The sequence below is a fragment of the Equus caballus genome, chromosome 31, assembly GCF_041296265.1.
Source record: "Equus caballus isolate H_3958 breed thoroughbred chromosome 31, TB-T2T, whole genome shotgun sequence".
In the NCBI taxonomy this organism is placed as follows: Eukaryota; Metazoa; Chordata; class Mammalia; order Perissodactyla; family Equidae; genus Equus; species Equus caballus.
This window is the reverse complement of record NC_091714.1, coordinates 23,056,102-23,081,485: the sequence shown is the minus strand read 5'-3', so window position 1 is coordinate 23,081,485 and position 25,384 is coordinate 23,056,102. Positions and strand designations below refer to the sequence as shown.

Here is a 25,384-nt window from a genome sequence, read left to right as displayed (position 1 = left end):
ATACAAATTCCATGAAGGCAGAGACTTCATCTGTTTTGTGCAGTATGTACACCTCGCACAACAGCAATGTCCCAATGTAGGTGATGAAAAATTATCTGTTGAATGAGTAAGTCAATATATTGTTTTGAGGGTCTGTTCCAAGGCCGCCTCTGCAAAGAAGACTGTCTCATCCCTCCTTCTACTCTCAGCAGGGTAACTGCGCTCTCCTGCGTGATTACAAAACACTCCAAATGCACCATATTTCAGCACAGATATCATATTGTATATATTTACTTACATATATGTCTTTCCTATTTGCATGAGCTCCTTGATGGCAGGAACACTCTTACTCATCCAAAATGCCCATCACAGTACCAGTTCATAGTAGGCACTCAAAAACTGTTTTATGAATAAGTGAAGACATTAAGTGAATTAGATAGAGGAGGAAACAAAGAGTGACTTGATTTGGCCTGGGATCACTCACACACACACACACCCCAGTGAGGAGTTAAACACACAAATCACCCTACGAAATTAAATGTCTCAAGGATTCTTCCTGGTAAGAGACAGGTATTAGGCTGGTCAGCTGTGTTAACCTGTAATTCACTTTTGTAAAACATAGTTTAAAAAGATAGTCTGGCTCATAAAACAAAATAGGTAAATTGTAAATCCACCAATTTGAGATTTTTTATAATGGAAATACTGAAAGATTTTAACCTTTAATGAGCTTCTACTTTCATTGTTAAAAAGGTTCTACTTTCGTAATAAAAGAACAGTGATTTGTGGATGTTTTATAGTATATTTATTCCCATTGGTTTTTGCCTTCAGTCACCTCGGCAAAAATAAAGAGGTGTCCCCAGTGGAATTTCAGATACATACGCATACTAGGGAGGCAGAAGGGGATGAAAATTTGCTCCATTCATGACTCTTTTCAGACACGATGTATTCTCCCTGTGCCCGTGTTCCAATGACTCCACTCCAGAGCTCACACTTGGTGGCCATTATCCATTCTAATCAGATGACAGCCAATGACTCGTCTTCTCACCTGTTTAAAACCATTCCTACTCAGCACACCTCGGCATGGGCAGAGTCTTCCAACTCAAAGCACAGATGGTATCTTGGTAGCATCAAAATTTCTTTAGAAACAAAACTGGGAAATTAAAATGTGAAACAACACATAAAAACTAGACACCTCAAGCATGTAATTGTATATTTATTTCTCTTTTTAAAGAACACTCCTTAATGTAATTCAATATACAAACTTGGTTTCACAGAATTATAATCCACTATATAGCACAAAGATAACCCAGATTGTGTGTGAGTGTGTGTGCACACACATGTGCGTGTTGTTGTACCCCTCCCTTTCTTCCATTCTTCCGGACCTACAAACAAAGGCTCTGCTCACCTTCGACACCAGCCAAAGACCAGTCTGAATGTTGTATACAAAAGACAGCATCCTCCACAAGTTCTTTTCCCTGGAATCTTCTTTTCCATTCCCCCTGAGATAGCCAGGAGCCTGACACTCCCCCTCTTGCAAAGGGTGAAGTGGCTTCCCCTAAAGCTGATGCCAACCCTATTTCTGTGCGGACTAGCTGACAGGAAGGGCTGGTGAGCAGGTCTCCATGCCCCTTCCTCGCTCCCACATCCAACCCTCAGCGTCTGAGCGCCATCCCTCTGTAGTAGCCTTAGTTCCAGTCACCACCTTGTGCAGCAAGAACCAAGGAGATTTCTAAGGTCAGGTCTTCTCCACGGGCAGCGCACAGCACTGCCTGCCAAGCCACCGGGCCGGCCGATAACCAAGCTCTATGCAGTCCCATGTGCTTTGTCACTTTAATTTTTAAAGACACCCTAGCATAGGTCTGTGGCAACCTAGTGTCCAACTGAGTTACACAAAATTGTACCAGTGATGCACTTGTACATATTTACATGGGGCGGAATGTTTTCCCATATTTTTAGATGAGTATATAGATCAACATGTTCACATAAGACCAAATACTTTTAATATTATTTATAACTGATTTATAAAGCTTTGAAAAAACTCACAATAGCACATCGTTTACCTTAATGCTTTACGGTACTATCAGTTTAAAATCACAGTCAGCACTTAAGTTATAGTCAATCCAGCAAACAAGAGACAAAAAAATTTACAAGAGTTAAGAACTGACTGATACACCCTTTATCATTTTTTTTTAACTAATGCATAAGTGCAGAATAAGATACTCTAGTTTAAATATCCTGTTTACAATATACATTTTTGTTCTAGTTACGCAACAGTAAATCCCATGCTTCACATAGAAAAGCAATCCACAACATTAAGAAAAAATGTACAATTTATGAAACAAAGTAAATAAATATTAGTATTACAGAATCAGAGCTGTACATAAAAGCTGTTCGGTTTTAATCATATAAAAATATGTTTTAGTGCAACCTCACATATATATTGATGCTGTTTTCTTTACATCATTTAGATCCAAGTGTCCAAAAAAGGAAAGAAATTACATTTATTACAAAGCAGATACACAAATTCTAAAATATGTACAAATTACTGCTAAAAAATGCTTATAAGAATATAAGCAAAGTAAAGAAAAGGCACAAACATCTGTACAATTTTAAAAGTACCAGACCCAATAGGTTAATTTCAAATTTTGTTTTGGTCAGGCTCATGATGACTTGTTAATTTACCTAATTCTTTTGATATAACAAAAGTATATATAATAGCAAACTACTGTAACTTAGGACAGGCATGCTATAAACTCGATTACTTCTATTTCTAGAAAAACAGAAAGAAAAACAAAATGGGAAACTGTGGAAATGAAAGTCCCCATGCATCTTAGATCAATGTAGTTGAGTCTGCTCTGACAAAGGTTCTTCATCTTCCTCTGTGCTTGCAGCTAATTCTTTGCTGCCGTGAAAGCCCAGCTGTTTGTCATCCACACAACTCTTGCTGTAAAACGTGGGGTGGGCTAATGCAGTCTGGGATGTACCAAAATTGTCCTTTTCACCGTCATGCAAGTCAGGGTGGGTAGCTGAGGTACAGGGCTGACCTGACTCAGATCCACTAAAGTGTCTAATGCTAACATGTGCACTTTCCAAGGGTTTCTGGTGGGGCTCCTGCCCCCGTGCTGGCTGATCTGCCCCAAGCAGAGCGGCCTCTTCTGTGGCAATCCGGAGAGAGGCGATGGCTTTTGTACAAGTCTGTATGTTTTCCTCCTGTTCCCTCTCTGTTGCATTTAGGCTGTCTTCTGAAGTGCTCTGCTTCAGCAAGAGCCTAGGAGAGGAGGGCGTGCCAGGTGGACCAGATGACTGCAAAATGTGAGGAGCTCGCTTCTCGTGCTGCTTAGAAATCGCACAGGGATCCTTAGGGAAGGGCTCCCCGGAAGGTCCTTTCTTCTCCTCAGAGCCCTCCATTGGCAGAGGCAAGGGGGGTGGAGGACGTAAACCGGAAAGGGCAGGCGGCATGGAGTGGACCATTTGTATCCCACCAACTGGCACCATGGGGATAGGAGCTCGCACTTGTTGCTGAGAGTGGAGTGGAAGATGACTGAAGACATAGTCATTAGGACCCTCAGGGAAAAGGCTGGAGCCTGGATGTTCATAAGCACCTTCTTGGTCTCCATAGAGACTGAAGTAAGGAACCTGAGGTAATCCTCTTCTTAAATTCTGCACAGGGAAACAGGACAACATTTAGGACCCACGACTCTTCATGCTTCAGGCAAGCTACTTCATTCACTCCTCACTCATTCATTCAAAACACTTTAAAACTACCTAATCCTTCTATCTATTTTTCATTTCTCAAGACAAAAGAGATTTCTCAGTTGTCTTTTATAATCCTTGAATGAAGCTGTTGGTCTTTGAAAAGTTACTTTAGTTTTTAAACAGCAATATGATAAAACATGCAGTGTTTTCCCCTAGGTACACAGGCACATTTCAGCTCTGTTTTTTCCATAATAGAGAACAAAAAGAAAATAATGGCTAATTACCAGAAAAAGTATACTGAGCAAAAACCACTAATAACAGATTTTTAAATTCAAAAGAAAGTAAAAAGATTACCATCTGTTTATATACTGGGCAGATTTTTAACGTTTTTCTTAAGTGTTGTTGAGAATAACTGGTGTGACAAGCCTGAAATTTGGCCTTTTTTTTAGTTTTCCACAGAACAGATGACAAAGTGGGGGTGATAAACTGGTGTCTCCAGTGTGCAAGACAATGGTCTAAAGAGATAAATTCCTGCTCAAGAGACACCCCAGGCAGAAGACCAGCTTCTTCATCAAATCACAAACCAAGGCCAGATTTTCTCAGGAAACCGTCCATCCATCAGATAAGTAGCTAACACTAAATATTTCAAATAGTTACAACTCTTATTCAACTACACAGCTGGGAACCCAAAGATGATTACGTCTTAATTCCTCTGTTTATATTATTATTTCCACTTAAATATCTTCTTGGCAATTAATGAATTAAGGATACTTATGATTTTGGGCCAGAATTCCAGATTTCATGGTCCCAATCCTGACAATGGAGAATTTATTTTGTATACTTGTTTCTGTAACAAAACACAGACTGTGAGATTATCAGGTTTTAATGAGATGAATCAGGTTTCAATTACTGAGGTTCATGCTTTTAATGGATTGTCATCTAAAAGGACTCAGTTTACTTTCATTTTTTGAGAACTTAAAATCAGATAGATAGAAATCTGTCAAGTAGTCCAGGAGAGAGACCAAAAAAAAATGTTCTAATTCATTTCAAGGATGTTTCAGTCCTAAAACTCAAGGTATGCTCTATTTCATTAATGATTCATCCAGTTCTATTTAGATTGTGAGACCGTCACAGGAACAATAAATCATACATCCTCTCTCCTACTCTGTGCCATGCTTGGCCCTTACCCTATTCTGGGCTACACCTGATTTAAGGTAGAAACAAATGACTTATTCTGGAAGTGCGAGAGAAATCATGTAATTATCAACCCTACAGCCACAAGGACCTCATAAGGGAAGTAAGATGAGAACTTCATGGTACGAGAAAGAATCATTTAAACGCTCCCAAAATAATATGCCTCTTCTATTCACTTTGGTTTAGAAAAAGTGTGGTTCCCTCATCACCCACCAGTCAGGGTGACAGAACTATGACGCCTACGATAATAATCTTTGAACATAACCAAACAAGTCTTCTCTTAATCAACAGTTATCACATATTCAAAGCTTAAAGTAAAACGTAGCTTGGTAATTTTTCCATTTGGCTTTCGGTTGCTCTTCCACGGCATCCACTGCACACCCCTCATCAGAATGCGGGTCTGTGAGGCAGCCAGAGAGAGAGCTGTCCCGGACATGAGATCCCTGACTCAGGCTAACGAAGGGAGTGACAAAGTATCCTCTACAACTGGGCTATATCAATACGTTCAAAATCCAATGGAACTTTATTTGTATTAAAAATAAAAGTTTCATATTCAGACCTTTACTGGTCAGAATAAATGAGCACAGCCACAGAAGAAAGGTTACAAGTACAATTTCTACCATGTAACCACTTCCCCTGCTCCAGACGCTGCCAGGTCTTTCCATACATCCTCTCTCCTCCCAGTCACCCCTTCCTCATCCTCCAAATAAACACTCAATAAAGCTTTTTCTGCTTTGGTTTTACTCCATTTGCAATCCTATTTTGTTTTGTAATTTGGGCCTAATCATTGTAATACGGTGAACAAACTCCCATCTTACTTGAATCTCAGCAAGAAAAATCTCGATATGGAAACATAAATAAGGCATCCATGTGGGAGTTGTGTTAAGTGTCTGTAGATATACGTACATATGTGTTATACATATATCCCATGTTCCAGATATATTGCCCACCCATCTTTTCATCAGTGTCAGCATGTCCTCAAGAAGCAAATGCTAAGGAGGCAGGAGCACAAGAGGGCCTTTGCCGGGGTGAGGGGAGGGAACAGGGGAGTGAATGCATGTGAAGGTAAAGGGGAGAGGAAACAGGTGCTCAGCTGTGACTGATCCGGGCTCAGTCACTGGCCGGGGGCTGCAGGGAGAACATGGTTTGACTTGACAACTGAGCCCTATCCCCAAAGTGCAGACAGCAGGAGGCTGCCAGCTTCCTGCATTCCATACGGCTGAATGGCAAGTTCTTTCAAGGATGGAAATCTACTTGGCCCACCTCCCTGGCTGCCAGGAACAGATTAAGAAACTATGGCTAAGAGGGAAGTGACCTGTTCAAGATCACAAAGACAGCAAGGGGAAAAACTGAATGCTGACTCTTTCACTAGACATGATGTTCGTCTACGCCACATACCAAGGACCGGGACATGCCTTCCTCTGTCTCCTTGCTATGTATCTATCCAAACTTTGAAAATGGAAAAGGAAATTTTTTTGTTTAAAAATTATGTGGGGCCAGAAACCACAATATACTTTCATCATCATCCTTGAGCCACACACAATAGACCCTCAAAAACTATTTACTGAACGAACGGATAAGACTCTTACCTTCTTATTCTTTCTCTCTATCATCAATGATCTCGTCTATCTATCTATATCTGTATCTATCTAATATTTTATCATCTCTATCTCTAGAGCTCTATCTATGCATCTATCCATCATCTATATATCATCTACCTCTATCTAGCTATGTCTGTCTATCTATCACATCTATCCATCTGTCTATCAGGTTAAACTTAGAACTAACTAGAGGGTATTAGTGCAGAAACAGCTGAATAGCAGGATCTCAGTGACTGTATATCATTTCCTCCAAACCTGTTCCCTGGGTCCTACTACCTAGCCTGAACCAGAAAATGCATGTGTCACAATGAGCTACAAGGTCCTTTCACGTCACAGTCACTGTCCTGTGAGCCACTGGTCAAAGTTAAGCAACAAGACAAGGTATTGCTGATAGAATTTCCAACAATTCTTTTTTCCGCTGGCTATAAGAATCTTGTTCGCACATCATGGAAAGATGAAAATCCTCTTCTGCCCCTCAAGAATGGTTGATAAAGCACAAAAAGGGAAGTGCGGGGACCAACTGTCCCTGCTTCAGGGAGGATCCCAGACCTATTTCCTCATATCATGTGAATGAAACGTGGAGGGTCCAAATGCTCTCAAGAGAATGAAACTGGGTAACAGACCAAAGGCTCAACACTTGGCTTCATAAATGGTAACATTTAACAATTCTATTAAATATCCAGGTGAATTGGTACCAAAAAAAAAAAAAAAAAACCAGTGACTAACAAAACCAATCTCCTTCCAACAACAACTTTCTGGGCAGAGACCGAAACATGAGATGAACTCCCCGAGTCCCTGCCTTCAGTTCCTTTGCCCAAGCTGACGGTGAGTTGCTATTATTTTTTAATAGCAATAGTGTGTTGGCACTAAAGGCTTATTTTTTGTGACTGAAGTCAACTGGATATGCTCCAACATCTGACAAAAACCATAGTCTAGATCCACCCGGCCAAAGCCAGAACGGGAAAGCCTCACCTCACATGCTACCCTAGCATCACTGGGTCTATACCAGAAAGAGCATGTTGTACCCCAGATATGGCATCCTAGCATCCGAGGGATTTATGGCTCTCTAGTTATGCCGCAATGGCGTAAACTTCAGAAGATCCCTCCTTTCCACTTAGCACCGCCAAGACACAAAAACCCATGGAAACGTACATCTTCTTCTGAGCTTGGTAAATTATTAGGTTGGCAAATAAAGTATGTCCCGAGGGCTCTGCATGTTTCTGCAGTGACTGCCGTGAAGACTAAGTTGGTAGCAGGCTTGTGAAGAGAGTGTTGGGGGTCGGGGAGGGGAATGCAGCAAGGAACTTTCTTTAAGTTTAAAAACGACGACCTAAAAGGTGATGAGGAGGAGGAACCTGGCCACAAGGGCAGTGAGAAGACAGAGCTTAGAGCTGGCAGCACTTCCTTTGGCTTAAAGGATAGTGCTGATCCACATGACAGAAACCCAGAGCAAAGAGAAGAGACCAGGACACAAAAAACACATTTAAAACAAACCAACTCAAAAAGGATCATTCCTCGTCTACACTAAGCCTGCTTCATTCATTTTTTAAAATCCTACATAAACTGAAAGAGATATCAAGGTCTACTGAGCTGTGGAATGAGGCAGGGCAGATGCTTTTCTATGGATGTGCATTAAAGGTACTGCCTTAATTTAATCTGTGATGGCTACTGTTGTTATCTTGCTTTATAACGAGGACGTACCACAGAAGCCTTGTCTTATACTTTCTCCCTCAGCTCGCCCAACTGCCCACGCTCTTTGGGCCACCGTCTCACTTGGGAAGTATTCCTGGTAGCAAGAGGTGGTAGCAATGGCAAGAAAAACATGTATGTTCACGCCTTTGATTTACAAACACACTGTGGGGGTCAAGCTCTCCTCTAGGTCCTCACCAGTTTCATGTGTCCACTCACTCCGGGCAAGGTAATGAGTTTATTAAAAAAAAAGAAAAAGTGATTGAAAGCCAAGGCTAATGCCTGAATCAGAATTCTTACTTGGCAAAGTTATATAACTGACACCTAAATGTCCCTGAGAGTGTCTGTCTTTGCAGTCATGTCATGCCAAAGACTTCACCTTTCCTCCTCATGTAAAGGTTCCAGCTCATGTCTATAATTAGCTAAGCTTAGAAAGCATTTAAAAAGGCCTCCTCCATTCCCAGCTGGAAAGGCACTACTGCTCTGATGCAACACAACACTCGGAGTAATGCCACAGCCATGCTACTGACAATAGCATAGGATAGAAATGTCTTCCTGCTACATTAGAAACCAAGTTCACTGTTCCCCAAGAGAGATACCCACGCTATAATAAATTCCACACTACTACGTAATCAAGAGGTTCCAATGTGCTTTGACTTATGTTAGAAAGAGAAAGTCAACTATACTTACAGGAGGCCCCAATACAATTGGCTCTGCTTGCAAATACTGCCCCATGGACAACGGTGGGTTATGGTATAAAGCCCTTCTGGGAGATGGCGCCCTTATGGTGGTCATGTATCTTCTCTCTCTCCTGGGAGAAAGGTCTCTTCTTGCCATGATATCTTTCCCAGGTGACACTGGCCTCCTTGGGGACAGATGTCTTCTTGGTGAAACCTCTCTTTGTGATATCTCTCTTCTCAACGCAGCTTCCTTTCTTGGTGAAAGATGTCTCATGGGTGACAGATCTCTCCTAGGTGATAAATGTCTTCTGGGTGATAAATCTCCTTTGGGTATCAGATACCTCTTTGGTGAATTATCTCGACAGGGTGAAGAATCATATCCTGGTGAGGAATGGCGGCTTGAGGGCGAGAAGTCCCTCGGAGAGGAGCTTGGCTCTGAAGACAGCATGTACTCTTCATCCATACAACTAGGGATGTCTAACCTGTCTTTGTCTGGTTCTGAGTCTGTACTTTTGCTCTGGAATAACCTCTGGTATTCTGTCATCTGAGTATCTTCACATGAGTCACTTGGTGTCATCAGCTGAGTAACCTGAATACTTGGCAAAGTAACCAAATAGCTGATTAATGAAGAATGCCCCAGGGAACTATCTGAAGGAACCCCATGGGGTACGGCGCCAACATTCACTGGCAAGGAGGAGAATCTAGGAGGCTGAGGACTGGTGCTTCTTGATCTTGTTTTTGGTGTCAAATCTCCCTGGTCATCGAAGTCATCATCATCTTCATCATCGTCATCGTTATCATCTCCGTCCTCACCATCTGATTCTTCAGCATCTGAGAACTGATGATCGGTTGAAATGCTGGACATGCTATGCTTCTCAGCTGCTTTGTGCAAATCTTCCATAGTTTCTGAAACAAGTGAACAGAGACAGTGGAGATCAATATCCAAACATCAAGGTTAGGAGCTAATTTAGTTCTATCTCTTTCCAAAAGCTTTCCTCAATCCCCCAACCCCCAGAGATAGTTCCATCTCTGAACTCCTGTAACACTCATTGGGCACTTACCTCTGTGACCCTGCATTGGTTCTTATCTTTTTATGTACCTATCTGGTTTCATCCTCACCCAACAATAAGGACTCCAGAGTAGGACCTTATACCTCAAACATCACATCACCCCCAGAAAACCTTTAATAAGTGGGTATGGATAATGTTGGCAGTGATGATGCTAAAGGAAAAAGGAAAGTAACAATCTGTCTCTATAGGTATAAACTTAGATATAAGTGGTGTATCTCAGAAGGTTTGGCCAACTCTCAGGTTTTCTACTAAGGTTAATGATGAATTTTTTCTTACTAGATTTCCTCTTAATAGGAAAAGTAACACATTAAAATGCTTTTCAAATTTCCCAAAAAGTTTCAAGAAATTTAAGTCACTATCACAATGTGAGTGCAATTAGGTTTGCTTTATGGTTCTGGATAGAAGTATTTTCATACTATGCCGTTTTCCTCCCCCTTCGTCAGAAATGAAATGCATTTATTTCTTCATAGCTGTTGAGTAATTCAATGTGTCAGACTCCTTTGTTATATTTACTATTTAATAAAATGAAATATCATCAGTTTCTAAAAAATATCTAAAGTTATTTCACCACCTCAGCCACAAAGCTCCAGCATGCATAATGAAGAGGTCAGTCAACTAAATGATGAGATACCTGCTTCCTCAGCTTCTGTGTCATCCACTGATGTCATGGAGACTCCCAACTCCAGGCATTTCTTCATGTGTGCTTTAGATTTCATATGCTTCGTTAGGTTTCCTAGAAAACACAGCCAAAAAAAGAGAAATTAATTGGTTACCAAAATGGGATGACTGCTCCAAAATCCAAGGTGAAATGAACTAAGTTGATAACATAGATTTGTTTCTACCCACCAGCCCTTGCCTCAAACTTAAGAGGAACAATCTGGTTTCTGAAGATATCAACCCCTGAGAGCTTTGGCCCAATCTCAGGTTTTCTTCATTCCAGAAGACTGCAGAAGACTATGGCCACATCTTTGCAAGAGTAGGCTCCAAGCACAACTGGGAATCTCTAGCTTTCCTGGCTGGGAAGGGATCTAATATTTTCAGACCCAGTGGGCCAGCCTCCTAGGACTCCATATAAACAGGACAACACAAGCTGGATCACATTTTGGAGAAACTTCAGAATGAAATACTGTCATCAAAACACCTACTGGACCCCAGACCTTCTGGCATTGATCAGATATAGATTAAACCCACAGGAGCCTCACTAGTCAGAAGAAGAAAATATGAAAACTAATGTTAGGGCCAATCCTGTAAATGAACTCAAAGATCGGGACAAAACATGACTAACTACTTACAGGGAGCATTATTCTCAGTATTCAGCATCTATCTGCCTGGCATATGTTAGCAAACTTTATGACAGCAGTTTCTAAAGTTCTGGAGTGGCAATATTCCCTTTTTATTTATATGGAAACTCTCGTTCTATGAAAAAGGAAAGGTTTTTGTGTCAAATATGTATTACAGTGGTGATATAGATATATACAATTATACGTATACATACTTATGTGTGTGATTCTGTAGGGTTATAGAATTACTATATGGAATGTGAGAAATTTTGGAAATACTGATCCAATCACCTTTGACTTAGGATCTATGAAATTATATATATATATTATTCCATGTCATATATATAACTTTCAAAAGAGATCCAGGAACTAAGTCAGTTGTAAGGGCCATATTATTATCTATGTCCTTTGATGCTGCTTTAGCAAAGTATCAGCAAACGCTTTACTTTTAAGACTAGGCTCATGGAATCTAGGAGGAATCTCTTAGCCTCTGGAAATAGTCTGTGCCCCGTACAGGAGGTGTTTAGCTTACTATTAATGTAACATATGAACCACAATTCTAAACTGAGACACTGTAGTTTATTTTTTTTACTTATATTACCTTATCTTTTACTTAACATTTTGCTTATTGCTTATATACCTATGAACTTTATGTGCTATGTTGATAACTCCAAACCCAGAAATATTTCCAGGCCCCTACCGCTCCTCTTTATCAAAAAATTATATCTACAATTTTTCTAAAGATCTCAAACACTTCTGTAGACAGATCATCAAGAATTCTAAAATCTCTAAGTTAATTTATCCATAAATTAATGGAAATCATCTGCTTCTGCAAGGGTGCAGGTAATCTGCCTATGTGGATGGGTGTGGATGTCGTGTCAGGATCATTTATTTTGTCTTACTATGTGTTTCTTCTATATTTTTCTCTCCATCTGTTTCAAGCAGGTGGGCAGGCTTTGGGCTCTCATCTTCAGGAGAGGTTTGCAGTTACAAGCATGGCTCTACAATAACCCCCCGCCCTGGTTTTGGTTTATTGAAGTCTTGAACTTCTGAAGGATTCCAGGAAGGAGAGGGGAGGAGGGGTGGGGGCACCTGGAAGAGCAGTGCAGGCCTGGAGGAGCCAGAGCCCTACCAGAGCGCTCCATCTGCCCTCGAGCGACCCAGCGGACAACTGGCACTTCGGCTGGAAGTGAGAACCCACAGGAGTTTGCTCATTTTAAGATTCCGAGACATTTGCACATTCCCGAAGGCTGACAAGGAAACTCCAATAATGACCAAGAATAAATTCTTTCCTGCTGAAACTCCAGTACAATAGTTCAGAGCCAAATTTAATTCGATTAAAAAAAAAAGATCAAGCAAAGTGACATTTCTTCACCCAATGTTTCACACAGCTATCCATGTACCCAACTCACATGCCCAGTGAAGCTGTCTTAGTTGTAACTGCTGGCGGATTTGCAGTATTTCCTAAAACCAGTTTATATTTTCTTATTTCCCAGGGAGTCTCTCGGTGACGTTCTGTGTAAAAGGATTGTGCAGAAGTGCACGGTATTTAAAGGACCTTATGTTTCTCTCTTTTGAAATGCAAATAAAGAGTCCTCACCCTTTTACTGGCTTCAAACGAAGTATACTTGTAATATAGATACTTTTTTAATAAAGAAGAAACAAATATATTGAAAGGCTACACATTTATACTTCTGACAAACCAATAAAGACAATTTAGGATTTAGGCAACAAGAGAAAAATAGGCACACATTTCTCTACCAAAGATTATTTTATTTGATGTTTATTTTTCTTGATAGTTAGTGGAGCAGATGAATTGGTATGCAAATTTAAAGTGAAAACCTTGGAAAATGATGTGAGGTTAGTGAAGCAGTGTCTAAGGAGCCATTTCCACAGTAAGCAGTAAACAGACTTCTACAAAAGTCCAACCACCCCTAACTGACTACTGTTTGCATTCTGAGAACTCTGGGCTTATGAACATTTTAATGATTTCAGATAGAAATATAATCAAAGCAACCTCCTTGTGTAAAATATTTTCATATAAATATACCTGTTAAAAATAGATTTGGGGGGGGGCAAGGGAGACAGAATATCATTTCAAGGCAAGTCTTAGTTTTATGAGATTATCAGTTGTGGCCTGAGAGTAAGAAATTGTCTCTGTGCTGATAAATACACAGAACACAAGCTATCAAATTTCTATGCATAATTAATGCAACTGTGGATGGAGGGCCCACCCGGGAGTCTGTGGATTTCTACATTATTTATGATCTTGAAACTGACCACGGGCACATGTTTTCTTCCCAGCAGCTGCCTTGCTGTTCTAATGTCACTGCATGGATTGTCTCCCTGCAGTATTTCAACACTGGTGCAAAGATTATCTAGACCACATAACATTTCCAACATGAAGTAATAGCTTTGCAGGCAGTTCTTAGCCATTTCCTTTGGAGACAATTGGCCTGGACCGAAGTCTATCGCTCTTACTTAAGTCATAAAGGGAGCCTCACTGTCTCATGTGCATCCTTTGATCCCTTACACGAGGGAGAAAATACATTTTGTGGGGTCATATTTTCACAAACAAAACCATCTGATTGTCAATGAAAGTTAGTTATAAAATGGTATTCAGAATTCAAAGTAGCCATAAAAAAAAGTGTTTTTCCTGTTAAAAAAATAATCAGACCTGTACCTTTCGTTTTGAAGGCAAAGTTACACAACTTGCATACATAAGGCCGGACATCAGTATGAGTGCGAATATGCTTTTTGAGCATGCTCGGCTTCTTACAGCGAATCCCACATTCTTCACAAATGTACTTTCCACGTCCACGTCCTCTGACATAAACATAATCTTCATTTGACTTATACCTGTTTAAAAAAGGGGAAGCCAGTGTGTTTTCAAACACTAGTACGTTATGTATCAAACCAAAAGCTAATCATTTTCATGGCAAATTTTTATGAGGTCTTTTACAAACAATCATTCAGATTTAACCCTCCGAAGCCTACGAAATTTATGCAGTCAATGCCTGAAAGAACTGGAAAACAAATGTGCCATTGTAAACAAAATGTAATTTTTTCTACATGGAGTTCAAAATGGAATTGGCTGTTCTATTAAGTGTAAATATGTACATGGATTCAGTAGAGACATTCAAATGGGCTTACATAAGCCTCAAAGAGTTGCAGAGCTGTGTCTTACTACCTCTGGATTCCAGGATAGCTTCCAACCAAGAAACATCCAAAAAGTTACACCAACATATTAAAATCATCATGCATACATCAGTTGCTAACATTACATCATCTAAGATGTGCACGCACAACCCACATACCCCTCTACGTTTGCTAAAATAAATATAACTGATAATATAATTCTTCCTTGCAAGTTTCTACTCTATTATTACAAACCTGGCACAAGAGTGCTTCAGAAATTTCTAGCTTGCACAGACTGAGCTGAGCTCACCAACTGTTGTCTACAGATGTCTCCAGATGTGATCTGCTATTCCCAAGGACCACGAATCTGTTTGAAAGTGGAGTCTAAATTTCAAATAGCTTCTGGAAGGTACTGTTAGATAATGAAAACTAGAGATTCTACTTTTCAATCAAATTTGCATTTGTTTCCAGAAGGATTTAATAGAGCGATTGGAAAAGATGTCTGAGGTCATCCAGTTTAATCAAACCAGATGAACAAGGTCTTAGGTATTCACTGTGATAACCAATGCAAGAAATTTACTCAGGGCTCAACCAACACATTTTGTTTAGAATACAATGAAACGTGATCTAGCATAGAGCAAAAGTAGCATTCTATTGAATAATTCAGTGAATATCATCATCTCTTAAATCATAGCTAGGCTAGAACTATGGTCAAACGTCATTCTTGAAAAGATATTCCTTTCAAGGGATTCTTTTTATAACTTCAGAAGGTAAACTGACATACAAAACACCCTAATTCACTGTGGATTGACTTAAAGGCAGTAGATTTACAGTTTTTTTACATTCTAAGAGCACTGCAAACTTCTTTACTTTGTCCAAGCGAATCCATCATGAGGAATGAAAGCAAATTCAACTTCATTCATCCAATTCTCTGAAGGACTTTTAAGAGAGAAAATCCATCCACATATTTAAATACTAACACTCCTATGGATGCTATTTAATCTTAACATTATCTACTTTTTGGTCAGTACCAAACCAGGTGAGAATTAAGTGGTATCAAAAATATGAATTGTCAATGTTGTATGCTTTGCTCTTTTAAATCTTTCCCCTCTTATAAGGAATTTCCAACATCAACTTTTTCTTCAAAATTATTTTGAACTTCATACTTTTATCTCACATTGTCTTTCATAATAAAGTAGAAAAGAACTTAAAGATGTGAAATATCTTCCACCATTTAATTTCACTATTTTCTGCCCCTAACCAGATGAAATTCCCTAAGGAATAAAGAATAAAACAAACAATTTTATAGAAAGCTAGTTTTCTTCAGGGAAGTATACTTTAAGCTTACTGGAGCCCATCGTCATAGTTGATGGGGAATGTATTTTCTCTTCAAATAATATCATTTTATTTTTAATGTCTTAGTTGACTAACTTGCTTCCAGAATGAAAAGATAATAAAATTATGTACAAAATATAACTGTATATTAGAAAAATCTGTACAAATAAAATATTTACCATTCAACAGTTCTGCAGACCCATGAATCTACTTGACACGAGAATTAACAGATTTTGAAAAAATAATTAAAAGATATGTTTAATTAAATTACTAATCTATGAATTAGATAATATAAGGAACACATATATTTGAAGTTTTGGTCAGTCATACTTTTTTTTAAATTATAACTTTGTAGTCACCCAAATAAGAGGTGGTGACGCACTGGTTGGAATGAACTCCTCACCAGGCAGAAGATGGGTCCCAGCTTAGGAAGTGATTGGGATGAGCCCATACATGGCACAAGGAAAGGAGGAAGAAATGAAACGAGGGCACAATCCTGTTGGATCATCAAAACGTTCACATATGCTTTTTCACGTGTGTCCCTCGTTACTGGAGATGTGCTCCCCAAAGCATACAGGACCTGCGACGGTCTCACTAATCTAGTACAAGTGCACTGATGAAGAAGACTGCGGAATAGTGGGTTGATTCGGTCACAGGGACCTCTCAGTATCTGAGGAAAGCTAAAATCTCTATTTCTCTTGTTGGTGTTAAAAAATGCGGAATGTCAAAAAATACTGAGACAAGCTTCATAACTACATACAACTGTGGTTTTAGTGGTGGAAATCCTAGGCATCCATCAAAGAAGGCCAAACCGAAAAGGGGACCAACTTCAATAATCCATCTCCAAACTGGTAAATCCATGTGAGAAAGCAGCATTTCATACCACGAAACATTCAACATTTTATAGTGAAGAAGATAACATTTTGTCCTCAAAATATAATTGGAATAAATTCATGCTCATGGAAATATGTAAATTATAGATCTGTTGCAGAGATAAGGCTAGTTACATCGTAATCCCCCAAATATGGTTAGTGGCTTTAAAATTTTTTAACTTAAAAATTTTAAAAGTCTGGGCCTTTTCTCCCATGTGACTGGACTGACGATACATTTCTATCGAAATCTAAAACTAGACATTACATGGTATGTGTAATTTTTCTTAACTGTATAGATGACAAAGTCTTTGAACCTTCTTACTTGAGTTTCTACAGCTCAGAATTCAATATTTAAAAAGAAATTCCTAAAGACAGAGAAACTGTCACAGACCAGAGGAGTTTGGGGAAATAAGACAACTAAATGCAATGTGGTACCCTAGCTCACATCCTGGCACAGACAGAGGACTGATGGAACTGGTGACATCCCAATGGAGTCTGGAGTTCAGGTAATAATAAAAGCACTAAAACAAACAAATAAATTAACTAGTTCCTAGGATTACACATGAGTGTGCAGTGTGCGTGCTTGCAATTTTGTAAGCACAGAATAAAAATACGTCCATCAATAACACAACAAATACCCATAAAAATAATACTAAAGAATGAACAAATTTAGACAACATCAAGAGTCCACCAATTTAGTCAACTTCATACTAAATTAGAGGTGTGAAAATTTAAGGCAGAGGCTCGAACCATACAGAACAGAGACATTTTCACTAAAAGACAAGTCATGAAAGCAAGAACATGAACTCACTATGTATTACCAGCCAGACTTCAGACACATGAATAGAAAAGGAATTTGCTTTACACTTCCAACAAGAGTAGATACTCTCGCTTCCATGCAGACAAGTGGGACCATCTACTCTGACTTATGACTGAATGGTTTACATTTGCACGTATGTCACCTTACCCTCCTTCAAAGATTTTAATTCGGATTGGTTCCGTTTGTTTGGATCCAATATCCTTATCTCCATGAATCTCTCCTTTCCCTCGTTCCTTTAAGATATTTCCCACTAGTTTCCTTTCGAGTTGGCTGCCAAATAAAAAGGCTGCATCCGGTTTCATCTGTGGGACACAAAGAGAGAATCAGTCCATGTGCTTTCTCTACGACACAGAGGAAGCCCGCATGGCCCCTCTACTGCGATCTCTGAAAATCAGCCTAAATTCCTGCTCAACGGCCAGGGGCTGGTTACATAAAACCAAGGACAAGAGGGATAAAATCAGAACAGAATGACAGTTTCTACAGAATAAATTCAACATTTAGTTTAAAAAAAACAAACTCCACTAGCACTGTGCAGCACTAATAAAAACCTTCAATTAAAGCAATCTCTATTAATTTAGGAATTATTCTCAAAATACTGAAGAAAAATGGTAACTGAAATAAGTAAAATATACTTTTAAATCCTCCATTTGCTTCTTTAATAATTTAGCATAAATTCCAAAGTGCCCATTATTAATATTTTAAAAACCTTATGTGTAAGGCATTAATTGTTCACGTAGGGATAAACCAGCTAATCATTTGGAAAAATGGGATTTTAGAGAGATATACAGAAAATAAACTTTAGTAAAAAGTATTGTCTGTGGGAACAAACCCTCTGAAGTTTGCAAAGTCCAGTCCTGACACCCTGCACGTCTCCTTCCTTTCAGCATCCACTCCCTGTCCTACGTCCCATTTCACAATTTCCTGAGGCCCTCGCATGAAAGGAAAAGTGGACCTGCTGGGTCACTGACACAGGTCAGAAGACAGAAGAGCCCGGAGGAATGAGACCTGCGGGAGAATTTCATGGCATCTGGTGAAGGAGCTACTTCGTGTTTAAGACTTTCCTGAGACCCTCAGAACTAAGTTCAGGGTCAGCGGCTTCTCTCACCCATGGGCCAGTGCTGCAGAGGACTCCCCCAACTCTGACCTTGCTTTACCTGTATCTTTTAGACCAAACGCCCTTCACTATGTATTCTGCTCAGGAGTCAAGTCCACAACACAGAATGTTTTCAGAAACAACATCCTTTACCTGAGCATACTGCTTCCAAGCACTTGACGACGTGAGCTTGCCGGTTCCAGGCCTGTGCATAGCAGCCAGAGTATAAATTTCTGCGGTGATTTTTTGCTTGGACCTCAGAAGAGCCAGAGTGGTCTTGGTGTTCAATCCTGACGGGTTTGGGTTACAGGAACTAATGCACCATGAAGCATAAACCGAGGATTTGAAGGTGGCCTGTTGCACGTAATTGGGTTTTGTATAATTCAAGAAGCACCAACTCACAGTAGTAGTTGTCCGTAGACTGGGGAACTGAAGAATCTGCTGGAAATCTGCCACATCCGTGAAAAGAAGAGTTGAGTTTGCCACTTTCCCACTTGGGCCAGAAGCCATGTGGACAAGCATGCCAACAGGCAGCTTCTGGCCTTTTCCTTGCTCCTCGAGCTGACTGTCTCCTGGCGGCAGTGAGGAGCTCTGGGGGCTCATGCTGACATCAGAAGCTGCCTCATCAATATCTAATTCATCTGAGGACTCTTTGCTTTCAGAAGGCCCGCTGGACTTCTGCCCCAGAGAGGGTGCCCTGGAGCTGGGCGGGAACGGCTCCTTCAAGGGCACACTGGTAGACGGATGGTCTTGTGATGAGGAGGGGGACAGTGAGGAGAAGGAAGACGACCCCGACTGTGAGCCATCCTTCGGTTCAGAGGCACAGCCTTGTCGAACCAGCTGGGGTTTCTGGGGCCGGGAGAGATCCTTTTTGATGTCTGAGTTGGTCAACTCCACAGCACTGAGCTCCTCCACAATCTGTCCATACATCTTTTCTTCTTTGACCCTTTTCTGCTGCTTCGTCTCCATGAAGAGTTCTAAGCTGCTGGCTGGAGAAAGCATGCGCTTGCTGCCCCCTAGGGTGGCAGCGCTGTCGGAGGTGGAAGGTAAACACAAGGGGATTGAGGATTCCAAGCCAAGGGGCAGGGTCTGAGGGACTTTCCAAAGGGGGTACTTTTCCAAGCCTGCGTGCTGCCCCAGCACCTGGGCGATGTTAAAGCCTATCCCTTGCATGGCCGCGTTGGTGACCAGTGTTCTTTGGGTCATATTCTCGTCGACTTTGCATATGACAATTGCAGGACTGTTCTGCCCAAGGATCTGAGAGATGCTAGTGTACATGACACTCCCATAGGACGGGACGTGGGTCTGGATCCTGACAGGGACCACCGTTCCCGGTAAGGACTGTAAAGGCCCAGTGTTGGCCGAGGCAAAATCTTCTTGAAGAACCTGCTCGGAGGGAGCATTGGAGGACTTAGTGCTCTGGTCCGATGGAAACTTTGGAAGAAGGTTATTTGAGTGTAGCCCTGAAGTTCCTGAATAACACGGGTAAGTCTGCTCTTTCGCGTGTGCGTAATCAGCGGGTTTCTTTCCAGTGTGCTCTGCAACATGCTCTAAGGGGTAGCTAGGATGGATCTCCGCCTGGAAAGAAGGCTTGCCATAGCTCTTCGGAGGGTGCTGCACCAGCGGGTGTGGGAAGTGTGCCTGCCACCAGGGAGGCTGCTGAGCTGGTAAATGAACCATACAGACCGTAGGATACTGAAACTGAAACAAGGCATTCTGGATTGGAGAAAATGGAATAGTCTCTTGATGTGGAAATAAATGTGGCTGCTCAGATAAGTGCTTGCTTGCCATGTAGGATGTTGGTTGTATCAAAGGATTCCTCAGAGACTCCTGACTGTCCATGTGCATGATCGGTTGTTGGGCCAAGTGCAGCGGCCCTGAGCTCAGCTGGGCACAAGGACCCACAACCTGCTTCCCCGGGTCCTCCGCCTGGAGAGGAGGCAGCACGGAGGCCGGGGCGTGGTGCCACGCGGGCCTGAGGCCGGCGTGCAGCTGCTCCATCTGCTCCTGCTTCACGCCCAGATCTGCACCGGCCTCGGCCTGAGCGATCTCGGGAGAGCCGCTGAACGAGGCCTGCCGCACGAGAAAGCACTTCTTCCTCTCCCGCGACGGGGACAACGCGGAGGCCGGCGCCCCTGCCGCCGGAGCGTGGGACAGGTTCCCATAGTCGAACGATTTGCTCCGAATTTCCGGGACTTCAGTTGGGTGAGGACAAGGCATCTGTTCGGATGAGCAGCGCCGCATCTCCTTTTGGTGGTGGTGGCCCGGGACAGACAATGAGTAGGAGCCAGCGGGGACAGTCAGAAACTCTGAATGCTTCCCAAACTCATCCTGCTTCGGAAGCGCAGCCAGCTTGATGGTTTCTTCTCTTTCAAAGGACACTGAGAAACTGGAGCTGTGGGACAAGTTGCTTTCCTGACTGGGGCTGCGAGAGAGGCCCGTGCCCGTGGATTCAAAGCTGGACTCCCCGGAGGAGTGCTCCATGTCGGCAAGGCGCAGACGCTTCTTTTTGGGGGGCAGCTTCTCAGCAGGGAGCTGGGATAGGGTCTCGCTTCTCTGGGGCCACTGAAACTCCTCCGCAGCCCTTTCTGGCTCTTTGCTCTGGGCTTCCTTCTCCTTCTCCGGTTTATCAGGCTCCTCGGTCACTCGGATCTCGGGAACCTGGATGTTGTGCTGGCGGACCAGCCTGGGCTGCGCGTGGCAGGCCTGCTGAGCCGGGGACGGCTTCCCTCCGCTTTCTGCGCCCTCCCCGGGCGGGGCCCACTCGGGACTCACCGGGGCCTCTGAAATCTCACTGTCACAGGTCTCAGAAGGCGAGGAGGCCTTCTCCTGCGCACTAGCCACCAGTTCAGCGGACTCAGACCTCTCAAACGAATTGGGTCGGCTCAGCGAGTTTGTGTGCTGAATCACAGAAATCACATTTCCAGGAGGTTTCCTGCCCGCTACGTCTGACATCTTGTCTGAATCAGCGGCCGAGGGCGACTCCTCTGACCCAAGAGACGGACTTCCAGATTGCAGTTGGGGTCGAGCTGGGTCAAAGCGCTCAGAGTGACCGTGAGAAGGGTTCTCCTGTCCAGCCATGGTGAACCCGCTTCTTACGCCTTCTTGCATCTGCAATTTGGGGTCATAATCTGAAGCGGTTATGCCCACGGGCGTGCTTACAACACTGCTGCAGATCATAGGGGTGTCCTCCTCATCTCCTACACTCTTCTCTTTCCTGCGTTTTCTAGTTTCACAGGTAGTTCCAAACATGGTTGGCACTCCCTGCAGTGGCACCGAGGGATCCATGAAATACTCTCCGCTGTGTTTTAAGGAGCTTAAGCAGGAAATGTCCCTGTAGCTTTGCTTTGGTGTTTCAGAATCTTCCCATTTCTTGTAGGGTTTCCGGCAGACATCATAGTCATACCCAACCCTGTCCCCAGGAATCAATTTCTTTTCCTTCAAGGATGAACCTGTGACACTCTTTGACATCCTTCCGTGGTGTTCTGCTTCCACGTGCCCCTCCTGGACTGAAGGCAGCTCAAATGCAGCCTGTCTCCTTAACATGCGCTGAGGGGGTATTCCCACGGTCCCTGGATAGAACACATCATCCGAACCAGTCATCCTTTCATCGAAAGAGTGACTTCCTCTCAAAGAAGGAGGAATACTTAGATTAGTTGCTGAAGAAGTTGGCATGGAGTTGCTTCTAATAAGGGGTGAGGAGTCTACAGGTGCTTCTAAGAGAACTGGGGTGCTGCCTTGGAAATTTGCAGGATAAAGTTTTCCTTCACTCCTGATAGATGATGGAATAGCCTGGGATTGTCTGGACTCACTGTTGAACTTTGCAGATTTCAGCATGCTTGTTTGACTGGGGTCGATTTCGCCCTTGCTTGGGATCAGCTGTGAAACAGGATCTTCAAACATCTTGATGTCTAACCTGGTGTTTACGTGAGGTAATGATTCCAGCATGCCCTTCCTGCCCATGGTGGCACGCTCCTGACTTGCGGTTGTAACACTGAGTGTATTTCTGGGACTAAGTCGACAGTATTTCCCGAAGATGATCTCTTCATAAGACTTCGCGTTGGTGTTGGGTGGGCTTATCTGCTGCTCTGCACTTTCTGAGCGGGAGAAGTAACCAGAGTCAGTGCTTCCCTTACTGTGCGGGCTCAGAAGGTTTAGAGATGGCTCAGAATCTTGTCCTTTCTTCTCTGACAGTCTTAGTGCAAGTTTCTGTTTAACCGTGTGAGAGTCATCAGCCTTAGTATTTAAAGACGGATTTGGGAGCATATCAGAGCCAATATACTGAGAGCTTTCGTTAGGTAAAGGAATCCCACTTTTGGGAATAATCAAAATCGGCACCTTCATTGGACCTCCCAGTGATTCTTCCAACGACCCATGATAGCCACCTCTGCCGGCGAGATCCAGCGGGATTGGTGGGCCAGGACTCATTTTGTCAGAAGCCTCAACAAATAAAGAACTCTCCTCATCTGTGTCTGTACTCTGTTCACCGTCTGAGTGTATTTCTGCTTCTACATCAATAAAACCAGCCTCTAGATCCAATTTAGATACAGCTGACTCTGTGAAAGGGACTAATCCTGCCTTAATTGCATGGGCATGTGACTTCCTGTGCTTGTACAAATTGCTCTTTGTCTTGAAAGAGAAACCACAAGGTATACATGGATATGGCCGCTCCCCAGTATGGGACCTGATGTGTTTTTTCAGTACGCTTGGTTTGGCACACGCCCTGCTGCAGTAAGGGCAAATGTACTTGCCAGGCTTCTTGGGTTTGTGCTCTTTCTTGTGAGCATCTTCTGACTGTTCGATACTTTTCTGGGAGAATTGGCTATAAGCAGGGTTCAGACTTGAAATCTTTTTTCTAGGATAACCACCACTATGGCCATGTAGAGGAAAAGGAAATAAGTCCTCGGAGGCAACAGATGGCAAAGGGCCAGGGAAAAGCCATGGAGGGCCTTCGAGGCTCTGATGTGGCTTGTTGCTGTGCATGAGCCCCTGCGGCAATGAGGGCTGAGGGAAAGAGAGTGAATGTTGGCATGGGTAAGGACTCGGACGGTGCGGTGGGTATTGCTTCTCTGTGACTTGCTGTGCCACTTCACTAGGTGAGGCCAGTTTCCCAGAACCAAAGAGTTGTGCTGAAGCTGTGTTTGCGATCTGCTCAGGATCTACTGGTGGTTGCCGCTGTCCTTCTTGACTGCCAAAACTGCTCATCTTAATAACAGCTGATTGTTCCTGTCTCCATCTACCTGGTGCTTTATCAGTTTCTCCAGACCTTGAGGTAGCTTTTTGTCCCAGAGCTGTGTCGCCCGTGTCCATTTTGTTACACAAGGTCTTAAGTGCTAGTTCTCTTGAAAGCTGTGCAGACTCATGGAGTGTCTCCAAAGCCGTACTTTTCAAAGCGTGCTTGCTTCCATGTTCCAGGGCGTCTGCAAACTTGCTGAGTGCTCCTGCTCTTTGCAACCTTCCACACCCACCCTGTAGTCTACGGGTATTAGATGACAATGTCCTTGGACCAGGGCTATAACACAGTTCTCTCCATTGTAGAAATGTCTACCCAGAAGCTAAGTGCAAATCTCTAAAGATTTCTTATGGCATTTGAATATTTTCAACTAGGATGAAATTGGGATGATGAAGAGTCCAGGAGAAATTTTGCCCATCAACTAGAGCAAAGTTCAGTTGCCAGTTTCATTAAGATAAAATGATCTGAAAGAAAAGGAAACACGGAGATTGTCATAACAGTTAACGAGCAAGAAAGAAACCAGAACCAACCCTCAATAACCAGCCTGGAACCGCACACACTGAAAACAATGTTTACTTCAAGGGTCCTTTTTACAGCTGTCACATTAAGTCCACAATTAAAGGATATTAACTTCAAACTTAGCATTAAGCCACAAGAAGAAAGCTCTTCAATGCTTGATTTTGGTTACCTTTTTATATACTCCTAAATTTTGATCAAAAAAGTATTTAAAGGAAAACTTTTGATAGATACGATTTACAAAATCTAAGATTTTTAAAAGGCTTCATTAAAATAAACTTAGAGGGGCCTGCCTGGTGGCACAGCCATTAAGTTTGCACGCTCTGCTTCGGCGCCCTAGGGTTCGCCAGTTCGGATCCTGGGTGTGGACCTATGCACTGCCTGTCAAGCCATGCTGTGGCAGGCCTCCCACATATAAAGCAGAGGAAGATGGGCACAGATGTTAGTTCAGGGCCAGTCTTCCTCAGCAAAAAGAGAAGGATTGGTGGCAGATGTTAGCTCAGGGCTAATCTTCCTCCAATAAATAAATAAATAGAGCTATTTTTAACCAAGTTTTATGACTTACATGCTGAAGTGTACTATATATTTCTCTATATAGATTACTATAAATATATATTAATAAATATATAAGATAAAAATAGATATATATACAATATCAGTATAGATTTAATATCAGTGTCTACATATATATATATGTTATTTATCTATATAAAATGTCAGAGAGCTGGCCCGGTGGCATAGTGGTTGAGTTTGCATGCTCCATTTCTCCGGCCCAGGGTTCGCAGGTTTGGATCTGGGCATGGACCTAGCACCGCTCATCAAGCCATGCTGGGATGGGGTCCCACATACGAAACAGAGGAAGACTGGCCCAGATGTGAGCTCAGCGACCATCCTCCTCAAGCAGAAAGAGGAAGATTAGCAACATATGTTAGCTCAGGGCTAATCTTCCTCACTAAAATATAAAATAAAATAAAGCAGCAGCATCTTTTATATATATCTATATTTATATTAACATAAAATATAGATATATTTTATAGCTTAAAAGCAGTTATTAGCAGAGGTAAACTAAGGCTATAGGGATCAAAGATTGTCACTGAACTCTGAAAAAGGTAGGAAAGTGCATCTAAATAAAACAATTATAAAACCTTCATAATATGGAAAACAAAACATACTTTTGGGACAGTTTAA

The 25,384-nt window shown here is 42.2% G+C and overlaps 1 protein-coding gene across 32 annotated transcripts in view; it reads right to left on the bottom strand.

Annotated features, from left to right (window-relative positions):
* Positions 1–1,174: 1,174 nt before the first annotated feature.
* HIVEP2 (HIVEP zinc finger 2) overlaps positions 1,175–25,384 on the bottom strand; it is a 183,887-nt gene continuing 159,677 nt past the window's right edge. For all 32 annotated transcript variants that reach the window (XM_070256268.1, XM_070256266.1, XM_070256274.1 and 29 more), the window contains 6 exons: positions 18,601–24,144; positions 17,502–17,656; positions 13,873–14,048; positions 10,541–10,642; positions 8,850–9,745; positions 1,175–3,639 (listed from right to left, as the gene is read on the bottom strand). In XM_070256268.1, the coding sequence (XP_070112369.1) occupies positions 2,815–3,639; positions 8,850–9,745; positions 10,541–10,642; positions 13,873–14,048; positions 17,502–17,656; positions 18,601–23,757 (7,311 nt within the window). In that variant the 5' untranslated portion in view covers positions 23,758–24,144 and the 3' untranslated portion in view covers positions 1,175–2,814. The remainder of the gene's footprint in view (positions 3,640–8,849; positions 9,746–10,540; positions 10,643–13,872; positions 14,049–17,501; positions 17,657–18,600; positions 24,145–25,384) is intronic.